We start from the raw sequence: 22806 nt of genomic DNA, 5'->3' as shown, positions 1-22806 counted from the left end.
TTGGTATGTATGAGTGTGAAAATTCTTGCTTGAAATGTTTCTTCCAATCAATTCTTTGTCAAATGTATCATATTCTGGTTATAGAAATCATGTCCAAAATTATATTCTGCAAGAGCGGGAAAATTCGGACCATGTGACTGATAACATCGTGAATTTATGTATTGGGAGGAGAAACAGAGCAACACCCCGAGCTAAGACAATATCTAATTGGTCAACACACCATTTTGGGATGTGTCCAAAAGTCCAGTTACCTTGTCGGCTTTTAGCCACCCTTTTAGCTTTTGCTTTTAGTCATGCTTTTTGTCATCACTTTGTGCGTTCTTTGAATGCCGTTCCAGCGTGCTTCGGCTTGCTCGCCTGCTGCTACTTAGCCACAATGAGAAGAAAACCCACCTAGTCTCATTACTTCTATTCCTTTACTTTAGTTTCTTTTCTTTCCGTTGAGAGTTTTGTGTTCTGAGTTAACATTAAGTTTTGCCTGCCATGTCTCCAAGTTCACCTCGAGTCTGCCCCCGCCTCAAAACTTCAACCAGCCCACAACTCCGCAACTTCAGCCAACGCCCAAGACTTCACTACGAACAACCACTGAACTTTCAGCCAATCTGCAACCTTGGGAAACCCCCTTTCTGTTTAGACATAATTTATTGAAATCACAGGTGTTATCCAATAGAAACTTTAAGTCTAATTGCAAACACGTGCCAATCACAATCAACCTTCTGTTTGGAAATGCTGCTGAAGGTTTATAAACGTGCAGAGCAGAAAGCAAGAATACACAAACTGCACTTTCATTGTACATTCACACGATGGATCTACAGAGGCCTAAAAAGCATTTTACACTACTAGAAGTTGTAGAAGAACTTTGCAAATGAAGTGATGATGAGTAAAATCATCATTCAAACGATGAGCAAAATCTTCACTCAAGTGATGATGAACCAGATGTGTTTTTGCCAGAGGAAATGTCTGATTCAAACCTAGAGCAGTTAATGATTTTTTCAAATTTTTTATTCTTTACACAATCTTTACTAATTTTACTGGGTTGTGTGTAAATGTGCCATATAAACATACAATTGTATGATAAGTATACATTTAAATGTACAGTATACTGTATATAAATGAATTGTGCATGTACTATGCAAGTTTTATGCTTTATTCAATTTGTGCTATATTGTTGCATGTACCATATTAGTGACAATCTCACTTTCAATCTCTTAACTTCAACCAATCTCTGTAAATTAAAAGGTATTTAGAAGTTATTTTATGTCTACCTAGAATATTTTAGTTAAAATACAGATAAAGTACTGACCTGAATAAGTTATTTGACATAAAAGATGTTTACATATAGTCCACAAGAGAGAAAACAAATTAAATTTATAAAAATGACCCTGTTCAAAAGTTTACATCCCCTTGATTCTTAATACTGTGTTGTTACCTGAATGATCCACTGCTGTGTTTTTTTTTTGTTTGTTTTTTTTTTTAGTGATAGTTTTTCACGAGTCCCTTGTTGGTCCTGAACAGTTAAACTGCCTGCTGTTCTTCAGAAAAATCCTTCAGGACTCACAAATTCTTTGGTTTTGCAGCATTTTTGTGTATTTGAACCCTTTACAACAAGGACTGCATGATTTTGAGATCCATCGTTGTCTTGAGGACAACTGAGGGACTCATATGCAACTATTACAGAAGGTTCAAACTTTCACTGATGCTCCAGAAGAAAAGAAAAAAAAAACATGCATTAAGAGCTGGGGGTGAAAACTTCATTATTATATCATTAAAAATCTATTTAAAGAGACGTGTGAAAAGTGCAGCACATGGCATTAACTGCAGGCATTTTGTTAGCCCCAGTTATTTCTGAACTTTGCCCAATCTTGGCTGCTCAATTGACTCTTCACCGGGAGTTTGATTAACAGGCGATCTGACCAATCATTTTTGTCCGACAAACAAACCAGGCAGGTGAGTAGATTAACGTTGGTGGACTTGAACTTGAAAAATGGTGTATATTGATTTCTTTTCACGGTTAAAACAAGATGCCTTCTGATGTTCATTCATGTTTATTTCATTCTATAGCTAGTAAAGATGACGAACATCTAGCACGAACATCTTTCTTACTTTAATTACCAAAATAAAATGACATGCTCTAATTTTATTTTGCATTTTTTCCCCCCATATTAAACATAATATTAAACATAAACTGTCTGAAATGACCTACATTGCGTAAGTATTTTATTTATATAAACCATCAGTAGAATATAAAAGCACAAAAACTGCCGATCTGGGACATATATCTATAATGGAAAACACTCTGCAGTGGTCGCACCACATGATATTTTCAAATTCAGAATTGGCCACCTAAACAAAACAAGCTAGCTTCCCACAAAATGTCACTATGAAATTTTTATTGTATTTATTTATTTATTTTTTTGAGGTCATACCGCATGATATCCAAATGTGATAACTACATACCAGCCGTTAAAAATGTAATTTTTTTTATGGTGGTTAAGGTAGTTACAAACCTGTTTGATGCCTCCAAGGGTCCTTGGCAAATTGGTATGATGCAACATCCTATCTTTTAATGGATTTCAACATAAAAGTCCCAAAATGGTAGTTTGTTGATGGTCGCACCACACAATATTTTATAAAATGGACATCATCGGACAAAGTCTGTGTGTATATTATGATGGAAATATAAATACAAATGCTTTGCGATTTTATAAAAGATTACAAAACACTTTGAAAAAGCATGCCAAAAAGTGCAGAAAATTAATCAGAATAAATTTAGGGTAATTTCAAAGATGTTACCAAAACAGCAGTTATGGCCAGACGGTCGCACCACATGATATTTTGACACTTCGAATAACAGAAAAATTACAAATAACTAATGCTTTTTTTGAAAAGTTAAAGTGAGTACACACATAGGAGAGGTACTTCATACATATGGCATCTTTTTTATGGATTTAAAATGCAATCGGACAGAAAATGTAGGTGTTTCATCATTGACCCTTATGTGGCATTTCCTTAAAGTCATCAAGTACTTCATAAAATGAGGCTAATAGCCAATATCCATGTTATGTGGCTAACTGCAAACATGTTTTTTTCAAATACAAAGCTTTGAAAATGCATTTTTACCACAAAAACCCATGGACATCATGTCTGGACCATATACATGTGACAATACAAATAGTCCGAAACAATGCACAGATCTCAAAGATTTGATTGCACATCTCAGATCACGCCTTTCTGAACATGAGATGGTAAATTGTCTGTTTGCTAACTTTGGCTAAACATTTAAGGTACAGTCATCATTTTCATCCCATATATCCAGAACTCATAAACGCGCCATAACAGGGCAAGTACCATGCAGAGTTGGTGTGTATTGAGCCAGCTTCTGATGTAAATGAAATGTTTGCAGGTGAAAATGCAACTGCATCTGAAGAAATGCTAGGAGACACTGACATGAGTGCCACGTACACAAACAAATCTTTATATGTTCTACGTGAAACTACAAGCAAAACACCTCATTCCTTCATCCACCATGCAGATGATTGTTGAAAAAAATAAATATCTTAGGTTACACTTTACACTGTAACAAGGACACCTTAAAATAATTATACATTTAAGTACTGAGTAATATTAATTAATTACATGTACTTACTATATGGTTTTATAATTAAAGTTTGGTTTAGGGTTACTTGCAGGTAATTATGCATAATTAATTGTTATTATAATAGTAAGTACATGTAACACGTGTAACAAGGACACCTTAAAATGATATCTTACATGACATTTGCAGTCAGCACACAAAAAAAAACAATTCAAAGAAATACTTAAAGTGAAAACAAACATCAGATTCAGATGCAAAAGCAGCTTTGTGGTTTGACAGATTTGCATTCTTCATGAAGCATTCCTCTTTCAACAGATTACAGCAGGAAGCAGTTTTTCTGCAAAAACTTCTCATATGTGCACCCAGAAGCCATTCATTTAGGAACAGACGACAATAAGACAGACAGGTATGCACAGTGCATCCCTCTCAAAGACACTTTAAAAGCTTTATAAACAGATCCTGTGGTGTGGAAGCAAGATGTGTGAAAACTGAAAAATGTCTCTCCTACTGGTGTGTTAACTGATGTGTGTGATGGATCAGTGTTTATAACTAACGCTCTGTGTATGCAGTCGGGTGTGATCTTGAAGCTTATTCTGTGCCAGGATGCTTTTGAGTCAACCCTTTTGGCTTGGAAAAGAAAAAGCACAAGATTGTGGGACTGCACTTTACACTTGCCAACTATGAGCCATTCTTTTGGTCAAGTGTCGATCACTTACAGCTTTTGTGCACAGAGCAAGATTTAAAATACTTTGTGCATGAGAGATTGTTTTCAAGAATGCTGTCAGACATGAGAGTGAAGAAAATAGTCTAGTCACTTCTTCAAGTCATACTGTATGCGCAACTGTCTTGTGCATCATTGGGGACAATTTGGGTTTCCACTGCACTGCTGGTTTTGCTGAGAATTTCAGCACTTCCTCTCACGTTTGTAGGTACTGCTTGGTACCCAGAGAGTAAATTGACAATGTGAATGTTGGTCTTCCGGTTAGGACAGTTGAGAACTACAAAGAGGCAGTGCAGCTACTGAAAGACGGTGGGGAAACCACTGTAAATGGAGTGAAGTTTGACTCACTTTTCAATGGTCTTCAGTATGTTCATGTGTGTCAGATTTATTTGAAGGCGTAGTTGCATATGATCTTTCCATTTACCTACAACAATTCATAAAAGAAAAGAAATGGATGACTTACCAACAACTCAATCGGCGAATCAGACAGTTCAAGTACCTGGGATCAGATGCTAGTTCAGTTCCTTCAGATGTCGGTGAATGTGGAAAGAAAATTGGTGGGCAGGCAGTCCAGAATTGATGGGTACATAGTTGACGCCAGAATTGACTTCGCAGTTACGATTGTTAGGTATTTGCCAATTAGAAAGTCATGAAATTGCCAAAAAGTATCGATACATTATGTAACTGTTACTTTGTGTGTTAATAGGGTATGGCCTATTAGGCCATGATCAGACAGAATACATTTTTTTGTAGTTATAGGCACCTTTTTTAAATTTGTTTCTATCAGCAGTGAGGGCTTTGTGCGCTGTTTATGCACCTCGCGGTTTAGCCGCCCGCTGCGCCTCGCGTTTTTATAGGAGCGCTCTGAGCACGTAAAGTTGAAAAAAATCAACTCTAAGCAGAAAAACACCCCGACGTCATTCACGTTTTTTTCCATTGTCCAAACAAATGAAAGGTGAGGCGGGCCTTCTGTTGTGGTGACGGAAATGCTTGGAACATCCGGAGACTGCAATGATGGAGGAGAAACTTGTGGTGGCTGTTGCAGGTTACCCAGAGCTGTATGACTTCACAAACTGCAACAATTTAAACTGTACTAACGTTAACAGCAGTAGCAACAGTTTGTTGTCTCTGAACTGCTTTCATGCGGATTAACATTAGCTATTAACTAATTTGTTAGTTTAACCCCCGGCTTCAACGTTTATGTCAGGGCTGAATGATCTAATTCTAGTTGTCTAGGTTTATCTAAGAAGCTTGTTTTTTTTCCTGTAGGTCAACCACAAAGATGTTAAATGAAAAAAATGTGAATATCAGAATTCAGGGAAGAAACACCACACACGTTATACTAACCAGGAAAGTGTATTTTAAGCAATTATTTTAAAGGGGTCATATGATGCAATTTCAAGTTTTCCTTTCTCTTTGGAGTGTTACACGTTGTTTGTGCATACATAAGATCCCTGAAGTTGCAAAGACTAGTCTCAAAACCAAAGAGATATTCTTTATAAAAGTTAAGACTCGACCACGCCCCCCTAAAACGGCTCATTCAAACACGCCCCCACATGTCTACGTCACGGTGTGGGAAGATTTGCAAAACACCGCTTTTGACACACCTCACACCACAGGAAAATTTTATTGGAAATCTCATTAATCTGTAGTGCAATCAAGGTAATCAAGATAAGACTAATTACTGCATCGTTCATGGATGGTTATACAATCTACAGGGTCATAGGCGGTAAGGTAATATGTGAAGAGAAGACCCTTGCTGAGACAGCGTTTGGCTTGGCACAAAGGGGGAGCATGCTCTCTTACCAGCACCTGATTTTGCTGAGTTTGACGTGTTCCTAGGTCAACATCTTTGTTGACCCTGGAACAACATTGTGATTAGCCAATCAGATTTGAAAAAACAGTTTATAGTTTTTGAGAAGTTTAGGCTTACAATCAGTGTTTGGTGCTTGTACATCAGTATCATTCTTCTATCATTAAATCTGATTTTAGGTATTACTCACGGGTAAGGTTAGGTTTAGGTGTAGAGATATGGTCAAGACTAAATTTATTAAAATGTAGTTCCAGGGTCAACAAAATATCAGCAAAATCTCTTACCAGCAGCCTATATTGCCCACGAGGTCGCCCAAGATTGTCCACCTTCCCCACCACTGCCTCTTGGGGAGTACAGGCTTGATCCTACAGAATGCGTGCATGTGTGCACCGAGGAGGACTTCCACCTTAAGAGCTTGATGCTCACACTGGACATGGCCTATAAGATGAGACTGACAAAAGAGAGCGAGCAGCAGAACAGGAGTGGCATCAACTCTTCATATTTCAGAGAGATGTGTTTTGTCAGGGGGAGTCAGTTCTGCAGCGTCTCTTGCTGAAAGAATCCTCAAAGGAACAAAGCAGACCGCCGAAATGAAACGAGGTGCAGACATGGAGACTGAGGCTGCAGTGGAGTACTGCAGGATGAAGAATGTCAACTACACACCCTGCGGCCTCATCATCCACCACGATGCCCCTTGGCTTGGTGCCTCACCATTTATGATCCATCCACACAGCCCGTTTGGACTGGTTGAGATCAAGTGCCCTAATTTAAAGAGCTACGTGGACTGTAAATATCTTCAGAACTCCATCAAAGCCACCCTGCTGAAAAAAACACAATAGAAAATGTAATGGTTTTAATGGGAATTGCATTGGTTTTAATGGAAACTATAATGGTGTCTACTGGTATGTGATGGATTCTATCGGTGGGATGTTAAATCCTGTTGGAAAAATGCCCAAAACACACTACAAAAAGGAATTTTGTAATGGTTTTACTGGAAAAAGCTAATGGTTTATAATGGTATTTTAATGGAAACCATTGGAATTTCTGTGATGGTTTCTATTGGGCTTCTATTGTTTTTTTTTAGCAGGGCACTCATATTTCTGGCAGATCCAGGGTCAGCTGTTGATCACCGGCCTGCAGTGATTGTGTGATCTGTGCCCAGGATGATATGATGGCGCAGCGAATATACGTTGACCTGAAGGTAACAGCAGCCTTTAGAGAGGGTGGACCAGTTTTATTTTAATGTTATAGGCCAAAATACCTGTCTTTCTGCAAGAGCTTGTAATGATTGATACAGGATAATGTTAGTTGTTAAAGACTTAGTTCATTCACAATTTATTATTTTTTTTCATCATTTTCATCACCCATGATTTTACTGTAGACATTGACTTTCATAATAGTATTTTTTTCACTCACATGGAGGTCAAAGGCTGCTGTCAACTGGTTACCAGCATTCTTTAAAATATTTCCTTTTGTGTCCAACAGAAAAAAGAATCTTATGCAGGTTTGGAACAACCTGAAAGTGAGTAAATGATGAAAAAGATTGGGTAAACTAACCTTTTAAGTTAGTTTCTTGACCATTTGTATTTTTCATATGTGACCCTGGAGCACAAAGCAGTCTTAAGTCGCTGGGGTATATTTGTAGCAATAGCCAAAAATACACTGTATGGGTCAAAATTATAGATTTTTCTTTTATGCCAAAAATCATTAGGATATTAAGTAAAGATCATGTTCCATGAATATATTTTGTGAATTTCTTACCATAAATATATCAAAACTTCATTTTTGATTAGTAACATGCATTGCTAAGAACTTAATTTGGACAACTTTAAAGGCATTTTTCTCAATATTTAGATTTTTTTGCACCCTCAGATTCCCAAATAGTTGTTTTCGAAAAATTGACACTTAAGACTGGTTTTGTCGTCCAGGGTCACATATTTTAATAGGCATAATAATGTCAGATAGTTTGTTCTCTTTGCCCCGACATCTCACATTGAGGTACACAGCAGAAATCATTATTAGGATTTTTCCACTTCTGATACTTTATAGTTTTTGACAAAGGCATTTTCTTCTCACAAACATTCAGATATCAAAATAAAAAACAACATAATACAAATAATAATAATACAAATAACATTAAAAAGACGTGTCAGTTTAAATCTACATCAAAAACCCATCTCTTTATCCTGGCTTACACAAGACACACTCACATTTCTAATATTATTTATTTTATTTTTATGATGAAATGCAGATAAATAAGGTTTATTTTATTTAAACTATTTATTTACATACAATTTAATTAACCTCAACTCCAAATTTAAAGCCCTGGAAATTTAATATGTTAAAGAATTGAACTACATAACTTTTCAATTATACTTAAAAGTGAGTAGTAATGTTACTTAAATTTGTGGCAACCAATTGTCTTTTTTATGTTTACTTAAAGTAAAATTTAAGACATTACAACCTAAATGCATTTTTAACAACACATTTAACTAAAGGAAAGCTCATTTGTTCAGGCCATCAAATTGTTTTATTTTTATTTATATTTTTTTTTAAACTAAAAATGTCATCGACATAATAATTTCTCCAATGATAACACTTTAAATAAAACCGCTGACGTGTTTTATTATGTATATGTGTTTTCTGTATGTACGTCTGTGGGTTCAGCGTGTGAGCAGGACTTTTATTTGAGGACTTTTAGTGTGGCGATGTGACGTCATACGTCTGCGCCGCGCTATCGCGTCTGTTGTGACTCGGCTGAAGAAAGGTTTGTGTTTATAAGCGTTTAAAGTGTTTAACCTCAATGAACGTTATTTTGTGAGTAAAACGCATGCACACACGAGTAACAGAAAAGGTGCGCCTGATTTCGATGCCTATATCGCGAATCCGTTAAACGAAAACATGAATTTGGCCTCTAGCCACTAAGATGAGAGAAAAGGATCTTTCAAACTACGAGTCAAATGAATCAACTGCTTAAAAAACGATTCACTCGCTCGAATCACCAACACTGACCAGAACTGCAGGGTCAACGAGAACAACAAACAAACGTGAATAATGACAGCTTTTACAAACAAATAGCAAATGTTTTTAGGAACTGTAGTTAATTAAATGTAATGTGAAAATCAGTAAATACCAACTAGGCATATAATTTATGTTTTTTTACTAATTTGTTGTGCTACTTCAGCTCATTTAAGGCCATTCTAACTTGCTGAGCTGTTATGGAGCTGATTGAGACACACACAGATTTGATTTGGTTGTATTTTGGTAACACTTTAGAATAAGAAACACACATTCACTGTTAATTAAGAGTTTCCCCTTAATAAACTCCCAATTAGCTGCTTATTAATAGTTAGTAAAGTTTGGGAATGGGGTTGGATTAAGGGATCTAAAATATGGTCATGCAGAATAAGACATTAATATGTGCTTTATAAGTACTAATAAACAGCCAATATGCTAAAGTGTTACCTTTTTTCTTAGTTAATTGTTCTCATATTAAACACGACAGAGTCCAAATGCACTAAAAACCCTCCCGAAGCAGCGGAGATCCTCGTCTCATAGGCTTCTGTTATAACGATGGCGTTTATTAAAGAGGAGACTGACGACGTTAAGATTGAAGATGCGATCGGAGTGAAACAAGAAGATGCTGAAGAACAAACAGGTTGGTTTTCATTCTCAAAGCTTATTAAAATATCCAGAGCTTTATTTACACATTTTGATTTTCAATACTTTGGACTAATAAACTTCTAAGTGTTAAAGCATTAAAGTGGTATTAATACACGTTTTTCTCTTTAGACCTAATGACGTTGAAAGAGGAGAGTGATGTATTAAATGTATCGGAAGAGAAAAGAGGGTTTGAGAAACTTTGTGATTTCATTACTGGTGGAAAACCCACAGAGATTGAGACGGTGTCCTCCCCAAACACAGCTAAGAGTTACTCCACCTGCCGTCAGTGTGGAAAGAGTTTCAGTAAAAAACGAAATCTTGAAGTCCACATGAGGATTCACACCGGAGAGAAGCCTTACACCTGCCAACAGTGTAAGAAAAGTTTCACTCAAAAACAAAACCTTAACGTCCACATGAGAATTCACACCGGAGAGAAGCCCTTTACCTGCCAACGGTGTGGACAGAGCTTCACCAACAAAGGAAACCTTAACGCTCACCTGAGAAGCCACACCGGAGAGAAGCCGTTCACCTGCCAGCGCTGCGGGAAGAGCTTTACACAGAAAGTAAACCTGGAGGTTCACACGAGGCTTCACACCGGAGAGAGGCCTTTCATGTGCCTTCAGTGTGAGAAGAGTTTCATATATAAAAGAGACTTGAAACGGCATTTGCCAATTCATTCTAGAAAGAATTCAAAGTGTTCCGAGTGTGAGAGGTTTAGAAACAGAAGAAATTTCAAAAAACACCTTTGCATTCAGTCTGGAGCGAGGAGGATTCATTAAAATTATTTTGCCATCACACCTGGAAAGTCACAAGCATGTGAGACCCTGCTGGTGTTCTTTGTGTGGAAAGAGTTTTAAGTTGCTGCACAATTTACAATCACAATCTGTGTGCAATGAAAGCTAAGGTAGATGCTTTCTGTGCTGCTCGTGTAACGGTAACCACCGGGTCTCGAGCTGCTCCCGGGCCGCAAGAAAGTTCTGGGAAAAGTGTCTATCTGTTATTTATTGTGCATTAATGATTGTTCTAATTATTCTGTATTTTCATTGTATGCGATTGATATGGAGTATCGATTTCATGTTAAATTTGTAAATGAACGATTGCTCTGATCTGTCAGTGTCTATATTTAGGGGTTGAAACGGAGTGTAGTTGATACGTACGGACCAGACCCCCCCGTTCGGCACGCATGTGATTCGCAGATTTAATTTGCCAATTTACACGTTCAGGCAATTTTAAACGACAGGAAGAAGAAACAAAAGAGAACTCCGTTTGTTACTCATGCGCTGTTCTCACACACGAGCACAGAGACGTGTTTCAGACTGCGCAGAAATACCGAGTTCATTTCTCTTTCGCGTCTCCCTGCATTTAACTCTGTATAGCTATCTTTGTGAGGACATACATTGACACAATGCGATCTCTAGCTCCTGACCCTAACCTTCAGAACTAAGTGCCTCACCCAAACCCTTACCCTAAACCTGCCCTTTACCCAATTATAACCTGACCCCTGAAACCAAGTCTTGACCCTCAGACAGGCCTTTAAAGGGGTCCCAGAAAGTGAGAACCGGCCAAAATGTCCTCACTTTACAAGATTGTCCTCACTCCGATGGTCTAAAACTCAAACCGGCCCTCACAAAGATAGCTGTACAAGTGCACACACACACACGTTCGTTTTTGTGAAAAGTGGGGACTCTCCATAGGCGTAATGGTTTTTATACTGTACTTACTGTATGTGCTATTGTCCTACACCAACCCTACACCTAAACCTACCCCTTACAGGAGACTGTGCATTTCAACTTTCCCCAAAAAAACCTCATTCTGAGTGATTTATAAGCGTTTTGAAAAGTGGGGACATGGGTCAATGTCCTGAGATGCCACCTTCACCTTGTAATACCTGCCATACCCTCGTCATTATACACATCTATGTCCTGACTTTTCACAAAACACACACACACACACACACACACACACACACACACACACATGCCAGACATGTTCACAAGTCTCAGAGGTCCAAGTCACGTCTCAAGTCTTTGTTCTATTTATTAGCAACAGTTCTTTCAGCTAGTAATTGAGGCTAAATCTGTTTTGAAATACTGATTTCACAATATGATTTTCTCAGAAAAAACTTTAACAAAATTTAAGACAAATTAGAAATGAAAAGGTGTCAATTTATTGTCAAAATGCACATTTCTTTGTAAAATTGAAACGTGTCAGCGACAGCGGCATTAATATACAGTTTCATGTCATATCTTAGCGTATGTCAATTCCATTGTTTTGTCTCGAGATGCACACCAGTAATGTTTTTTTCTAAGTAATTTTTTATAATATACTATATTGAGTATCTTAAAGTGCTATGAAAAATTAAGTTACGATACTGATACACAATTGAATTGAAACAAATAGGAAGTGGCACTAAATTTATAAAGGTAGGCTTTTCTTTTTCTTTGCGTTTATGATTTTTATTGTAGAGCACTTCTTTGAAGCAGTGTTATGCTGTTCATGTGAATGAACGACAGTGATATATCTCTTCCAGTTTGAACTGATGCATTGAAGCACTGCTGATTGATTTTTTAGAAAGCACAGAATGTACAGCATTCAAATGTTTACAAGTGCAACAGTGAGTGCAGAAATGAAAAAAACATACAAATATCTAAACATCAATACTGTAACAACATAAGCAATTCACAGACTTTCATAGTGGTCATGATTTTGCATTGTCTGCAACGAGGTTTGATGAGGACTGAGGGCTGATGCGTAATGAGGATGAGCCTGTGCTGGTGGCTAAAATGTGGATGGTGTGGGTTGTGCATGTGAAGACGAGGATCATAATCACAAATCACTGTTTGAGATGCTCCTTCATTTCACAAATCAATGAAGGCAGAACATGTGCTAGTTGCTGATGGCATGTCAGGTCTTGATTCGGAGAGATCCTGGTCCTCTGCGTCACCCGGCTCACTCGATGATGCACCAAGCTGAAAGAAAGATGAAATTGATACCGATATGATTTGGGAAGAGTTACTTTAATAATCTGCACTTACATGTTGTGTAACTCATTTCAGCACTTTGCCTTAAATGTGGCCACAAAAATCCAGCAAGAATAGTTTTTCACTTGTTTGGAACGATCAGCTATCTGCCCCTATTTCCAGGAAACACGTCTAATGAATGAATGCTAAACGAATCCTCAGACATTAGGCCTAGATGCATATTTCTGGTCTCCGTCAGAAGCTAAGGAATATGAACCCATTGTTAAAGAACCTATTTATGTTACCATTACAGAGTAAATGGAGATGCAATAAAGGAAAATATGAGATTTTCATCCTTGCCTAGTATAAGATCTAATTACAAAGGCAGTATCACCAGTGGTGTAATGTAACGAAGCAATCATACTTTGTTACAGTACTTAAGTATGTCTGTACTTTTCTTGAGTTTTTAAAATTTACTCCTCTACATTTCCTAATTAAAATGTATACTTTTACTCTGATACATTTCCCCTAAGCATATTCGTTACTTACTACAAAATAAAGTCGGATTATCATACAGTATGCATCACTGAATGGCACAGTTTTGACTCTCATGAACGAGTTTGAAATACCTGCTAATTATGTTGCTTTTTCTGATCACTTATATTGGGCACTTTTTGCATTTAAATTGGCTTATTCTGACTGTTGACATTAAAAATGATGCATGTGTGAGGTATCAGGTAATTTCTTGATTAAAAAAGTTTAGAAAATTTCTGACCATTTTTTAAAATATGAACAATAAATCCATCCTTTCTCTAGTTTTGTCTCCCTACTCTCAAACTATGGCTTCTCTGTCTTCCTCATAGATCTGAAACAGCTCGCCCTCAGGCTGATCTCTCCTGTCACCTGATCCTTTTCAGAAACTGAAAAATATGACATTTATAGCTTTAAAGGGTCGTATTAACATAATAACATTAGTGAAACTATATAACCAGAACACAAAACACAGGCTATAAGAGTATGCGCTGTCACAAAACAAGCTAGCTGACGTTAGTTTGAGAATACGTACCTTCAAAGTTCTTGATATGACTTGAAACATACAATTTAAAACCCTTGTAAATAGAGTACAATAGAGTATATTCTCCCGCTGGCCAGTCCGCGCCTGGCAGTCTAGGATGACTTACTTAAAAGCATAAGCGCAGCAGCATAAAGGTGCTTGTGGCTTTTACAGTAAGTTTTTTTACAAACTTTTGTAAACACCGAATTTCTGCTTTTGTGTTCTTCTGATCAATCTAAATTTTATGGGTTTGGAAAAACAATACACAAAGCGACAACCTAATTTCCAATATTTGTGTGAATAAGCCCCTAATTTAAGTCATTTACATCAATTGCTTTTGCTCAACCTTCTCTTTGTCCCCTTGAGTTCCACACATTCTGGCAGGGAGATCTCAGGTTTGGGATCGGACTGTGATGGGGGTTCTGGAAGCAGTAATAAAGTAGCAATGTCATGAGGTAATTTAATTTATCCCATTATTGGTATTTTGCCATTTCAGCTCATTTAATAACCTCTGTTCTCATTCTGTGTTTTTTCCACAGTTGACAGCATGCGACAGCATTTGGACATGACACTGTAAAATGTTATTGTTTCTTATTTAACAATGATTATGATCAGGGCCCAGTGCGAGTTAGAAGATGCGGGGCCCACCTGGCGATTATTCTGTCAACTTCATATCAAACAGTGTATGTGTCACTGCAACGAATCGTTTATCAAATACACAAACAGAATTTATATGCGCAAAATCAATTTTACTCTAAGTTTTTTGCGATCTAGTCGCTTGGCTACTTTTCATCCAGGAAAACCACTTTAATCACGAACGCACAAGCAGTTGTCGTGGTAACGAACAGCAGTGTTTGTGACGGCAAGTAAAAACATCATGCAATCAATTTTGAGAACAAAATGAGGAATAATCAACATTTTTTCACGTCTGAGAACGCATATTCTCACTTGTATTTGTGAAGAACAAGAAAAATAAGCAGCTCCCCACTCTTTCCACACAGACAAGCAGCGCTAACCATACCAATTAAATTATATATATATATATATATAAATATAAAATCTCATGGCAAAAGTAACCCAAAGTGCACACACAAAAACACAATTTTTTGTGCATCTGCTTTTTTGGAATAAACCAACCAATTTCTTTCTCCATTTGGCAGTTTTCTACAATAGAACTCCTCGGTTTTCGTTATTGAAAATTGTAACTTAAAGTATGACAACCAGAAAATGAATGTTTTTGTCTTCACTGGGATTAGAGTTGAATGTTTACAGACATTTTGCTCTGTTTTGTTCGGGTTTAAATGTAATAAAATAAATTCTATTGCCTATCCTCCACATTTTGCATAAACACCATCAAACCGATGAAAGCTTCGGATCTTCCAGTGTTTCTCTATGGTGCTGAAACACGTGCGACTGATACTCGTCTGCCATTGGCTAGTCTGCGTTCAAGGGGAGGGGCTTACCGATAGTGCTGTCTCTGGAGGTACCTTCTTCTGATCGAAATTTGAAGGCAGCATAGTTGCATCCTTCGCTGCCTTTGATATCCCACAATCCCGTGCGTTCCATTCCGTGATGGTTGAGCTAAAAAAATAAAGATGGCGTCTGAAAGTTGCGTTTGGTGGTCAGTTTGTGTGTAAATGTATATTTCTGACTAACTTTTTGCACTTTTGATGTTATTTCTAGTGGGAAATTAGTATTATAGTAATTAAATATTAATTTAGTTATCACCAAAACTCGTTCTATTTTGTTGTATATCTTTAAACCGTTACACTGCATCAGAAACCTGTCCGAAATCAGTTTCATGAGGTGCCTTCGTGCAAAAACGCTGCCTGCAAAGTCATTGCCTGATGAGGCAGTGGGAAAGTTTTCAGATGCAGCCAATATTTCACCTAGCATAACGGGTTTTTGCGGCTTTTTCTGTTACCGCGTGTGCAGTGAGCAACATTCATATCCATTGCTATTTATGCATGTATTTATTTATTTACGTATGCATGATGCAAGTATTAGTTTATTTAGCCATGTGACTGTGAGTGCTTTAACATTTGCATTTAGGAAACGTTTAATATGGTGACTTTTAACAAATTAATGGTCTTCGCTTAGAATAACAATAAATTTGTAAGACTACTTCTAATAATAATGCTATAGTATTACATTGGTTATGCAAGGTACAAAGTAAAAAAAAAAAAAAAACGTGTTCAGCAGTTTTACTTAATATTTTTCACGATGTGACAAGAACAGTTTATTATCAATCATAATGCAAAGAACATCCACAACACATCACATCCCATCACACTTGGCATAAACATGCGACCTGTCTCCTCATACACATTGAAAAGACAAGTGTAAACGCGCTTCTGATATATGTATCGTGTTTTTTTTTTTTATGTGTGTGTGTAGCATAGGCTAAGTGTAGTATTGTAGTGTTTTTTTCTAATGTAGCTTGTAAACGGGACTTTTACTTTGGTTTGACAATATGACGTCATAAGGCCGCGCCGCGCCGCGCCGCTGTTGTGATTCGGCTGAAGAAAGGTTTGTGTTTCTAAGCGTTTAAAGTCAGTGCAACCCGTACGGTTAGCCTTAAAGATGTGTTTACAAGCAATTTAAGTTACTTAATTATTCTAGAATATAACTTTGCAATACTTTATTTAACGTTATGTTTTGTGAGTAAAGCGTATCAGCACATGAGTAACAGAAAACGTGCGTCTCATGTCGCTCCATAAATCGCTTTATCTTAAACACAAACTCGATCACCGGCGAGTAATGATAGAGAACAGCTTTCTGAAGTAATTGCTCTGCGGATTCGCTTCACGCGGACGACATCTGCTGCTCAAAACAGTGTAAATGCAACGAAAACACAAACGTGAGTAAAGACAACTTTTACAAAACAAATTCTAATGCTTTTAAGTATTTGTTTTTGTAATATACAAATTATTACATACAAAATAAACCATAAACATCTAAATAATAGGTTTCTGTATAATTTGTTTTCAAATTAAACCATTTAATCCCAATTTTTTTCTCACACATGAAAATATCAAAATGATGTGTCATTAGTAACCCCTCGAAATAATCAATAATTATTATTTTTAAATTTTTATGGAAAAGTGTGTTTTATGGTTGGTCACAATTAAAACTGCCAGCAGGTGGCAGCAAATCACTGTTAATAAGTGAGTCACTGCGATTGAACCGAATCATTCAAATCAATTCGAATCAATTAGTAATGCTAGTTTTTAGGCTAATCAGACTGTTTTATCAAGTTGACTGATTCTCTTACAGGTGCACTGACTCCTGGACTTGGGAGCTGACTGAGATGCACAGAGATTTGGTTTGGATTTGTTTTTCTGTCTGTTCATATTTCTCATCTTAAATATCTAAAGACAGAAACACTCATGGTGAAGCAGCTGAGATCTCAGTGACGTACTGTTATAACGATGGCGTTTCTTAAAGAGGAAAGTGAAGACATTAAGATTGAAGATGCAATCGGAGTGAAACAAGAAGATACCGAGGAACAAACAGGTTGGTTTTCATTCTGAAAGCTGAACTCAGTCATTTGACCCTTATTTAAATGTCAACCTCAGAAAAATAGTTTTTTTGCATGAGTGAAGCAGTTTTATTTGACATGTCGTGGTTTGTTTCATGTGGACAGACATGTTGAGATCACGTGACCAGAGAAATCCTAATGGCTTGTTTCCACCGAGCGGTTCGGTTCAGTACAGTACGGTATGCAATTACTTCCTTTTCCATTGTCAGAAGTTGTGAATGGTACCAATATATTGAACCGCTTTTTTGGTACCCTTCTGTTGGGGTGCCTAGCACAGTACTAGACTCGCTGCAGAACATTGATTGGTTGACAGAGAAACGTCACTTGTGCGTGCTACAAGAGGAATGAAGCGTCTCCTTCACTTGTTCCACCATGCTGCTTATTCGTGTTGGGCTTGTTTACATCAGAGTGCACAAAATAAAATAAGTGTATTTGATATTTTCACACACAATGTCATGCTTCCTCCTTTGTGTGAGAATGATGTCGATCGCTACTTTCCGGCATACGCCACGCCTATCAAGTAAGGGTACTGTTGGCGGTAGAAGCGCAAGCCAGACCAGGGTGTACCGCCCCGAATCATACTGTACTGTACCGTACTGAGCTGTAGCGCTCAGTAGAAACAAGCCTTAATGCTGCCTTTAAGTGCATCTCAGAAGGCCTTACTTCCAAGCCCGGCATTTCTTATGACATGTCACATGTTAAATTAGGGAAAATAATACAGAAGTATTCAAAACAATTATTTTGTAGCTCGCATTGAATTGTTTTTCAAATATGCATGAAACACATCTTATTAGAGACGCGTGATATAAGTCTGTGCCATTAAGTAGGCAGTCATTACTGTAATTTTAACATTAGGTATTACATGCACATTAATTTTTGACAGACATCAATGTCATGATATAAGTTAGTAAGTTAATTATTTCTTAGCTGGCAAAAGTAATCAGTGAATGATTGTCTATGGCCACATATACACTGCAGCTACATTAGGTTGTCAGTACACATTTTACTCCTTAATTGCATTCTGTACACACAATTCACTAAAATACGGGAGTTACAACCGCATTAACTCCTGAAAAATCCAGGTAGCGACAACCACATTTACAGAAATACTATGCAGTGTTTACTGAACTGAACTGAACAGCTAGTTGTTAATGATGTATTTGAACATGCATCATAAATGTGTCTTCGTCTGTATGTGAGATGTAATAAAATAACAGTGAAAGAAGTCTTAACTTTGCACATTTTGACACGGAGCTAGCTGCGCTCTGCGGTAAAGTGTCAGTGTTGCTAGATCTTCATAGAAAAAACTAAAAACAACAAAGAAGGTCAAGCACACAAAAAAAACCCCACTAAAACACCCAAATGTTTGTTTTGTAACACCAGTTTGGAAATGATAATGTGTTTAAGGGGGGAACTATGTTTGATATTTGGGTAATTATAAGGCGTGCTTAAGACATTTAAAATGTTTTTGCATAGTTCTTTATATTTATTTTATGGAATGAAGTTTATTTTGTGGCTTGAGTAAATTACTTGTTACTCAGAGACTGACATGTTTGGCTTCACAAAAATGTTACCTTCAGCTGTCGCAATTTTGTTGACTTTTGAAAATCAAGTTAATTCTTTACCAGGAAAGGAATGGTTTTTGATGCAAGAAGTTGTTTTAATTGTCTCTTATATAGTCTCGCGTAGCCAGACCTCCGTCTGGAAACTTTGGCCGCTTTGAATGGCCAAGACCCACCCAAGAGGCCATATGACTGACAGGTAAAGCAACCAATCACGTTTTGTTTTGTGGCGTAATGTTTAGGGGCGTGGAAATGTCGCCACAATAATAGACTGGTGTGTAAAACTCTCTGACATATTTGAAAGATTCAATGCTGTGAACTTTAAATTTTTTCACATACTTTTGAAAATCCAGAGATTAGTTGATCCTGATAAGCGCTCGTCGTCACAGTTGTAAACACGATGGCTTTCTTCTTTCGCAAAGGGGTTTAGCGCCACGACATCTTTGTTACCAGGCGGAATGTTACAGAACGCGACACACACATCTCCTGGAAATCCTGTATAATTCAACCAATCCGACGACGACTTTGAAACTCCTGAAGTGTTTCCAGCTAAGTGTGCCGTATGCATCAGACGTTCAGCCAGCGATCCGTGGGCGTGACGTCTGAGACTATTTCAACCCACTTAAGTCAGATCTTGTTGCAAATAATAGTAAAGAATAAACCTGTTCCATTATTATGGCTTAACTGATTTTGATTTAAATATTAATTGAATCAAGCAATACATAATTTTGCCTACTGACACAGCTTTGTAGAGTTACTGCATGGTGTCTACATTTGTTTTTCATTTAAAGGGTTTTGGAGAGCATGTATTTGCTCCAAAGTTTTTGTGTTGCAGCCTTTTCTCCTCCAACCTTTGAGATGCAGGGCAGTGAGAAATTTTAAGTTTTTCACCCTGTTAGGGCATTGAGGATTTAATAACGGCACAAGTCAGGACTGTAACTTGGATAATCACAGCAAGCAATAAAATGTCATATTTGGTGAGAATATTTTGTTTGCTTGAGGTATATGGGTTAACTTCACCGCTTTATATTCAAGCACATTCTGCTAGAAGTGTTGCTGCTTCTCAGTCATTATTTAAGGGTTTGTCTGTGGAAGAGACGTGTGTTGCGGCAGCACCAACGTGAAGAGATATCATGTAGGTAACCTTAACCTGAATAGAGAATGAGATGCAGCTTAGCTTTTGCCACGGTTTCATTTTTACAAATCTGCGAAGCGATGGCCCGAACTCATCTTTTTAAGGCATTGGAGACGCAATGCAGTTGGTGTTAGCAGCACCATCAGTCAGTGAATTGGCATGATTCTATACAGGCTTTAGACAATTGGTCAAGCTGGCGTAGTTCCCATAATGTCAGCTACTGACGCAGCAAATCAAAGTGCAAAGATGTTTTTGGGAAGTGTGCTAAATACATGTTTGTGTTGATGTTTTATGCATCTCAGTGTTTTTACGTTTTGTGGCATTAATCTGGAGTTAACTTTTGTTTCTTTTCTTCCCCTCAGACCTGATTGCACTAAAAGAGGAGAGTCTCAAACTAGATGAAACCGAAGAGAAAGATCAGTATGAGAAACATCATGACTTTGTAACAGAAAAGTACAGTTGCTCACAAACTAAAAAAAAGTCTTCCTCACGAAAACGAACAGGATCTGGTAGTCGTTTCACCTGCAAACAATGTGGAAAAAGTTTCAGTCAACATGGACACCTCAAAGTCCACATGAGAATTCACACTGGAGAGAAGCCCTACACCTGCCAACAGTGCGGAAAGAGTTTTGACCAAAAAGGAGCTTTTACAGTCCACCTGAGAATTCACACTGCAGATAAAGCATTCACCTGCCAACAGTGTGGAAAATGTTACAGTAGAAAAGAGAACCTTAGGTACCACATGAGAGTTCACACCGGAGAGAAGCCTTTCATCTGCAAACACTGTGGAAAAAGTTTCGCTCGAAGAGGAAGCCTTGAAAGCCACATGAGGATTCATACTGGAGTCAAGCCTTACACATGCTCTCAGTGTGGAAGGAGTTTTACACACAGACCAACTCTTAATGCCCACATGAGAATTCACACTGGAGAGAAGCCTTACAGGTGTTCTCAGTGTGGAAGGAGTTTCGACCAACTTGGAAACCTTAATGTCCACATGAGAATTCACACCGGAGAGAACCCTTTCAGATGCCCGCAGTGTGAAAAAAGTTTCAGTCGAAAAGGAAACCTCGAAGTCCACATGAGGATTCACACTGGAGAGAGCCCTTACACCTGCCAACAGTGTGGAATGTGTTTCACTCAAAAAGGAAACCTTAATATTCACATGAGACTCCACACTGGAGAGAAGCCATTCACGTGCCAACGGTGTAAAGAGTGTTTCACATATCAAAGAGACCTGAAACGGCATTTGCAAATTAATTCTGGGAAATCACAGTGTTGCACAGTGTGGCAAGAGGTTTACAAAATAGAGCAATTTTAAAAATCATATGCTCATTGACTGCAGAGGAAGAGAAATGTAATTTTGCTCCGTTTCAATTGCATTTGCCATCACACTCATAGATACACCTGGAAATAAAATGTAGATGTGTGAGTCTATTTATAATATAGCATGACCCTATTTGTGTTCTTTCTGTGAAAGAGTTGTAAAGGGCTTTTTAAAATGCTGTTCAAAATGGCACCTGTGTAAATAGGTATAGATTGTATAAAGGTATAGTTCGTATATGTGACTAAGTTTTAAAGTACCCTTATTATGGGTATGGAAAGGTTCATATTTTAGTTTTGGGAGTCACCAAAAGCAGGTTGACATGCACGCAAGGTCAAAAAACACTTTCATTTTCTTATAATATGCATTTATTTTTACCTTACTTACTCAACGACTCCCAAATGATTCGCTGAACGATTCGTTTTTCCAAACCCTCCTTTGCGTGACACCAATCTGCGGTGATTGGTCTCATTTCATCTCTTCTCGCCTGATAAAGCAGTGTTTGAGAGTGCGGTGCTGCTTTGTGTACAGCGTTACCGGGGAAACATTTTTAACGCTCCAACAGCGGCACCTAGTGGCAAAGAATGAATTTGCATTTTCATTCAGACCAACGCAAAAAGACCAACAAGTGGGCGGACAATATGCTAATGTTTCATGTTGACATCAACATGAAACGGCTTGGGATTCGTTTTAAAAACGACTCGTTTCAGTGATTCAGAGTCGACTCCTTTCTTTTGAGAGACGATAACTTTATACACGGTGCACTTTCAGATTTAAAACTTTGCAGGGTGTTAATAAACTCATAACTTGCTGTGAAATTATATAATGTAAATGACAAATTATAAATAAAATGACTTCAGTGTGGCTACTGTTGTGGCTATCTATGTATTTGTCTGTCTGTCAGGATTGTTTAGGGGCACACCTTAAATCTGGGATCCTCAATCTGGCTCATGAGATCCACTTTCCTGCAGAGTTTAGCTCTATCCCTGATCAAACTGTGATTTTCAAATGATCCTGAAGACATTGATTAGCATGCTCAGGTGTGTTTGATTAGGGTTCGAGATGAAATCTGCAGGAAAGTGGATCTCACGAACCAGATTTGAGAATCCCTGACATAAATCAACCAGCAGCTGAAGTATTCACATTTTCACCCATTTAATTGTATTATTAACAAATGCCTTGATAATAAATAGACAGCATTACAGCAGCATTACTGTCGTTACAGTAATACATTGCAATATAATACATTATATTGTACATAATACATTATAAACAAATATATTAAATGTAAACATGAGGTAAGTGGTCATTAGAGCATCAGCAATAAATAAAATTGTGTATCAATTGACTGAAATTAAAATAATTATAAAAAGACATACTGACTTTTTGATGGAGGTTAGTTTCAGTTTTGTTTGCTGCAGTTGTCCATATCAGTGTGTAT

General features: G+C 37.5%; 2 protein-coding genes across 9 annotated transcripts; both read left to right on the top strand.

The window, feature by feature from the left end:
* Positions 1–8878: 8878 nt before the first annotated feature.
* Positions 8879–22225, top strand: LOC131547470 (gastrula zinc finger protein XlCGF8.2DB-like). Of its 8 annotated transcripts, XM_058788060.1 has the most exons (5): positions 16281–16666; positions 17083–17322; positions 19027–19108; positions 19332–19535; positions 20407–22225. In XM_058788060.1, exons 4-5 carry the CDS (start codon positions 19472–19474, stop codon positions 21360–21362), a joined length of 1020 nt encoding a protein of 339 aa, XP_058644043.1. In that variant the 5' UTR covers positions 16281–16666; positions 17083–17322; positions 19027–19108; positions 19332–19471; the 3' UTR covers positions 21363–22225. The 8 variants fall into 8 exon arrangements, 7 of the variants coding, with proteins under 7 accessions (XP_058644041.1, XP_058644038.1, XP_058644043.1 ...); XM_058788058.1 differs by lacking the exons at positions 16281–16666; positions 19027–19108; positions 19332–19535 and adding an exon at positions 8879–8896 and having other exon boundaries at positions 17184–17322; XM_058788055.1 differs by lacking the exons at positions 19027–19108; positions 19332–19535 and having other exon boundaries at positions 16208–16335.
* On the top strand, positions 8919–11679 carry LOC131547471 (gastrula zinc finger protein XlCGF49.1-like). The gene is made up of 3 exons (XM_058788062.1): positions 8919–9176; positions 9635–9787; positions 9922–11679. The coding sequence occupies exons 2-3, from the start codon at positions 9703–9705 to the stop codon at positions 10569–10571; spliced, it is 735 nt and encodes a 244-aa protein (XP_058644045.1). The 5' UTR covers positions 8919–9176; positions 9635–9702; the 3' UTR covers positions 10572–11679.
* Positions 22226–22806: the final 581 nt, after the last annotated feature.

Source organism: Onychostoma macrolepis, chromosome 09, assembly GCF_012432095.1.
Source record: "Onychostoma macrolepis isolate SWU-2019 chromosome 09, ASM1243209v1, whole genome shotgun sequence".
In the NCBI taxonomy this organism is placed as follows: domain Eukaryota; kingdom Metazoa; phylum Chordata; class Actinopteri; order Cypriniformes; family Cyprinidae; genus Onychostoma; species Onychostoma macrolepis.
The sequence above is the reverse complement of the archived record's forward strand: the minus strand, read 5'-3'. Positions and strand labels throughout refer to the sequence as shown.

Bases quoted from the DNA above. Each gene is read 5' to 3' on its own strand.
- LOC131547471 (XM_058788062.1), top strand. From the start codon at position 9,703: ATGGCGTTTATTAAAGAGGAGACTGACGACGTTAAGATTGAAGATGCG. The intron at 9,788-9,921 runs GTTGGTTTTCAT...TTTTCTCTTTAG, and splicing joins AGATGCTGAAGAACAAACAG to ACCTAATGACGTTGAAAGAG.
- LOC131547470 (XM_058788058.1), top strand. From the start codon at position 17,238: ATGGCGTTTCTTAAAGAGGAAAGTGAAGACATTAAGATTGAAGATGCA. The intron at 17,323-20,406 runs GTTGGTTTTCAT...TCTTCCCCTCAG, and splicing joins AGATACCGAGGAACAAACAG to ACCTGATTGCACTAAAAGAG.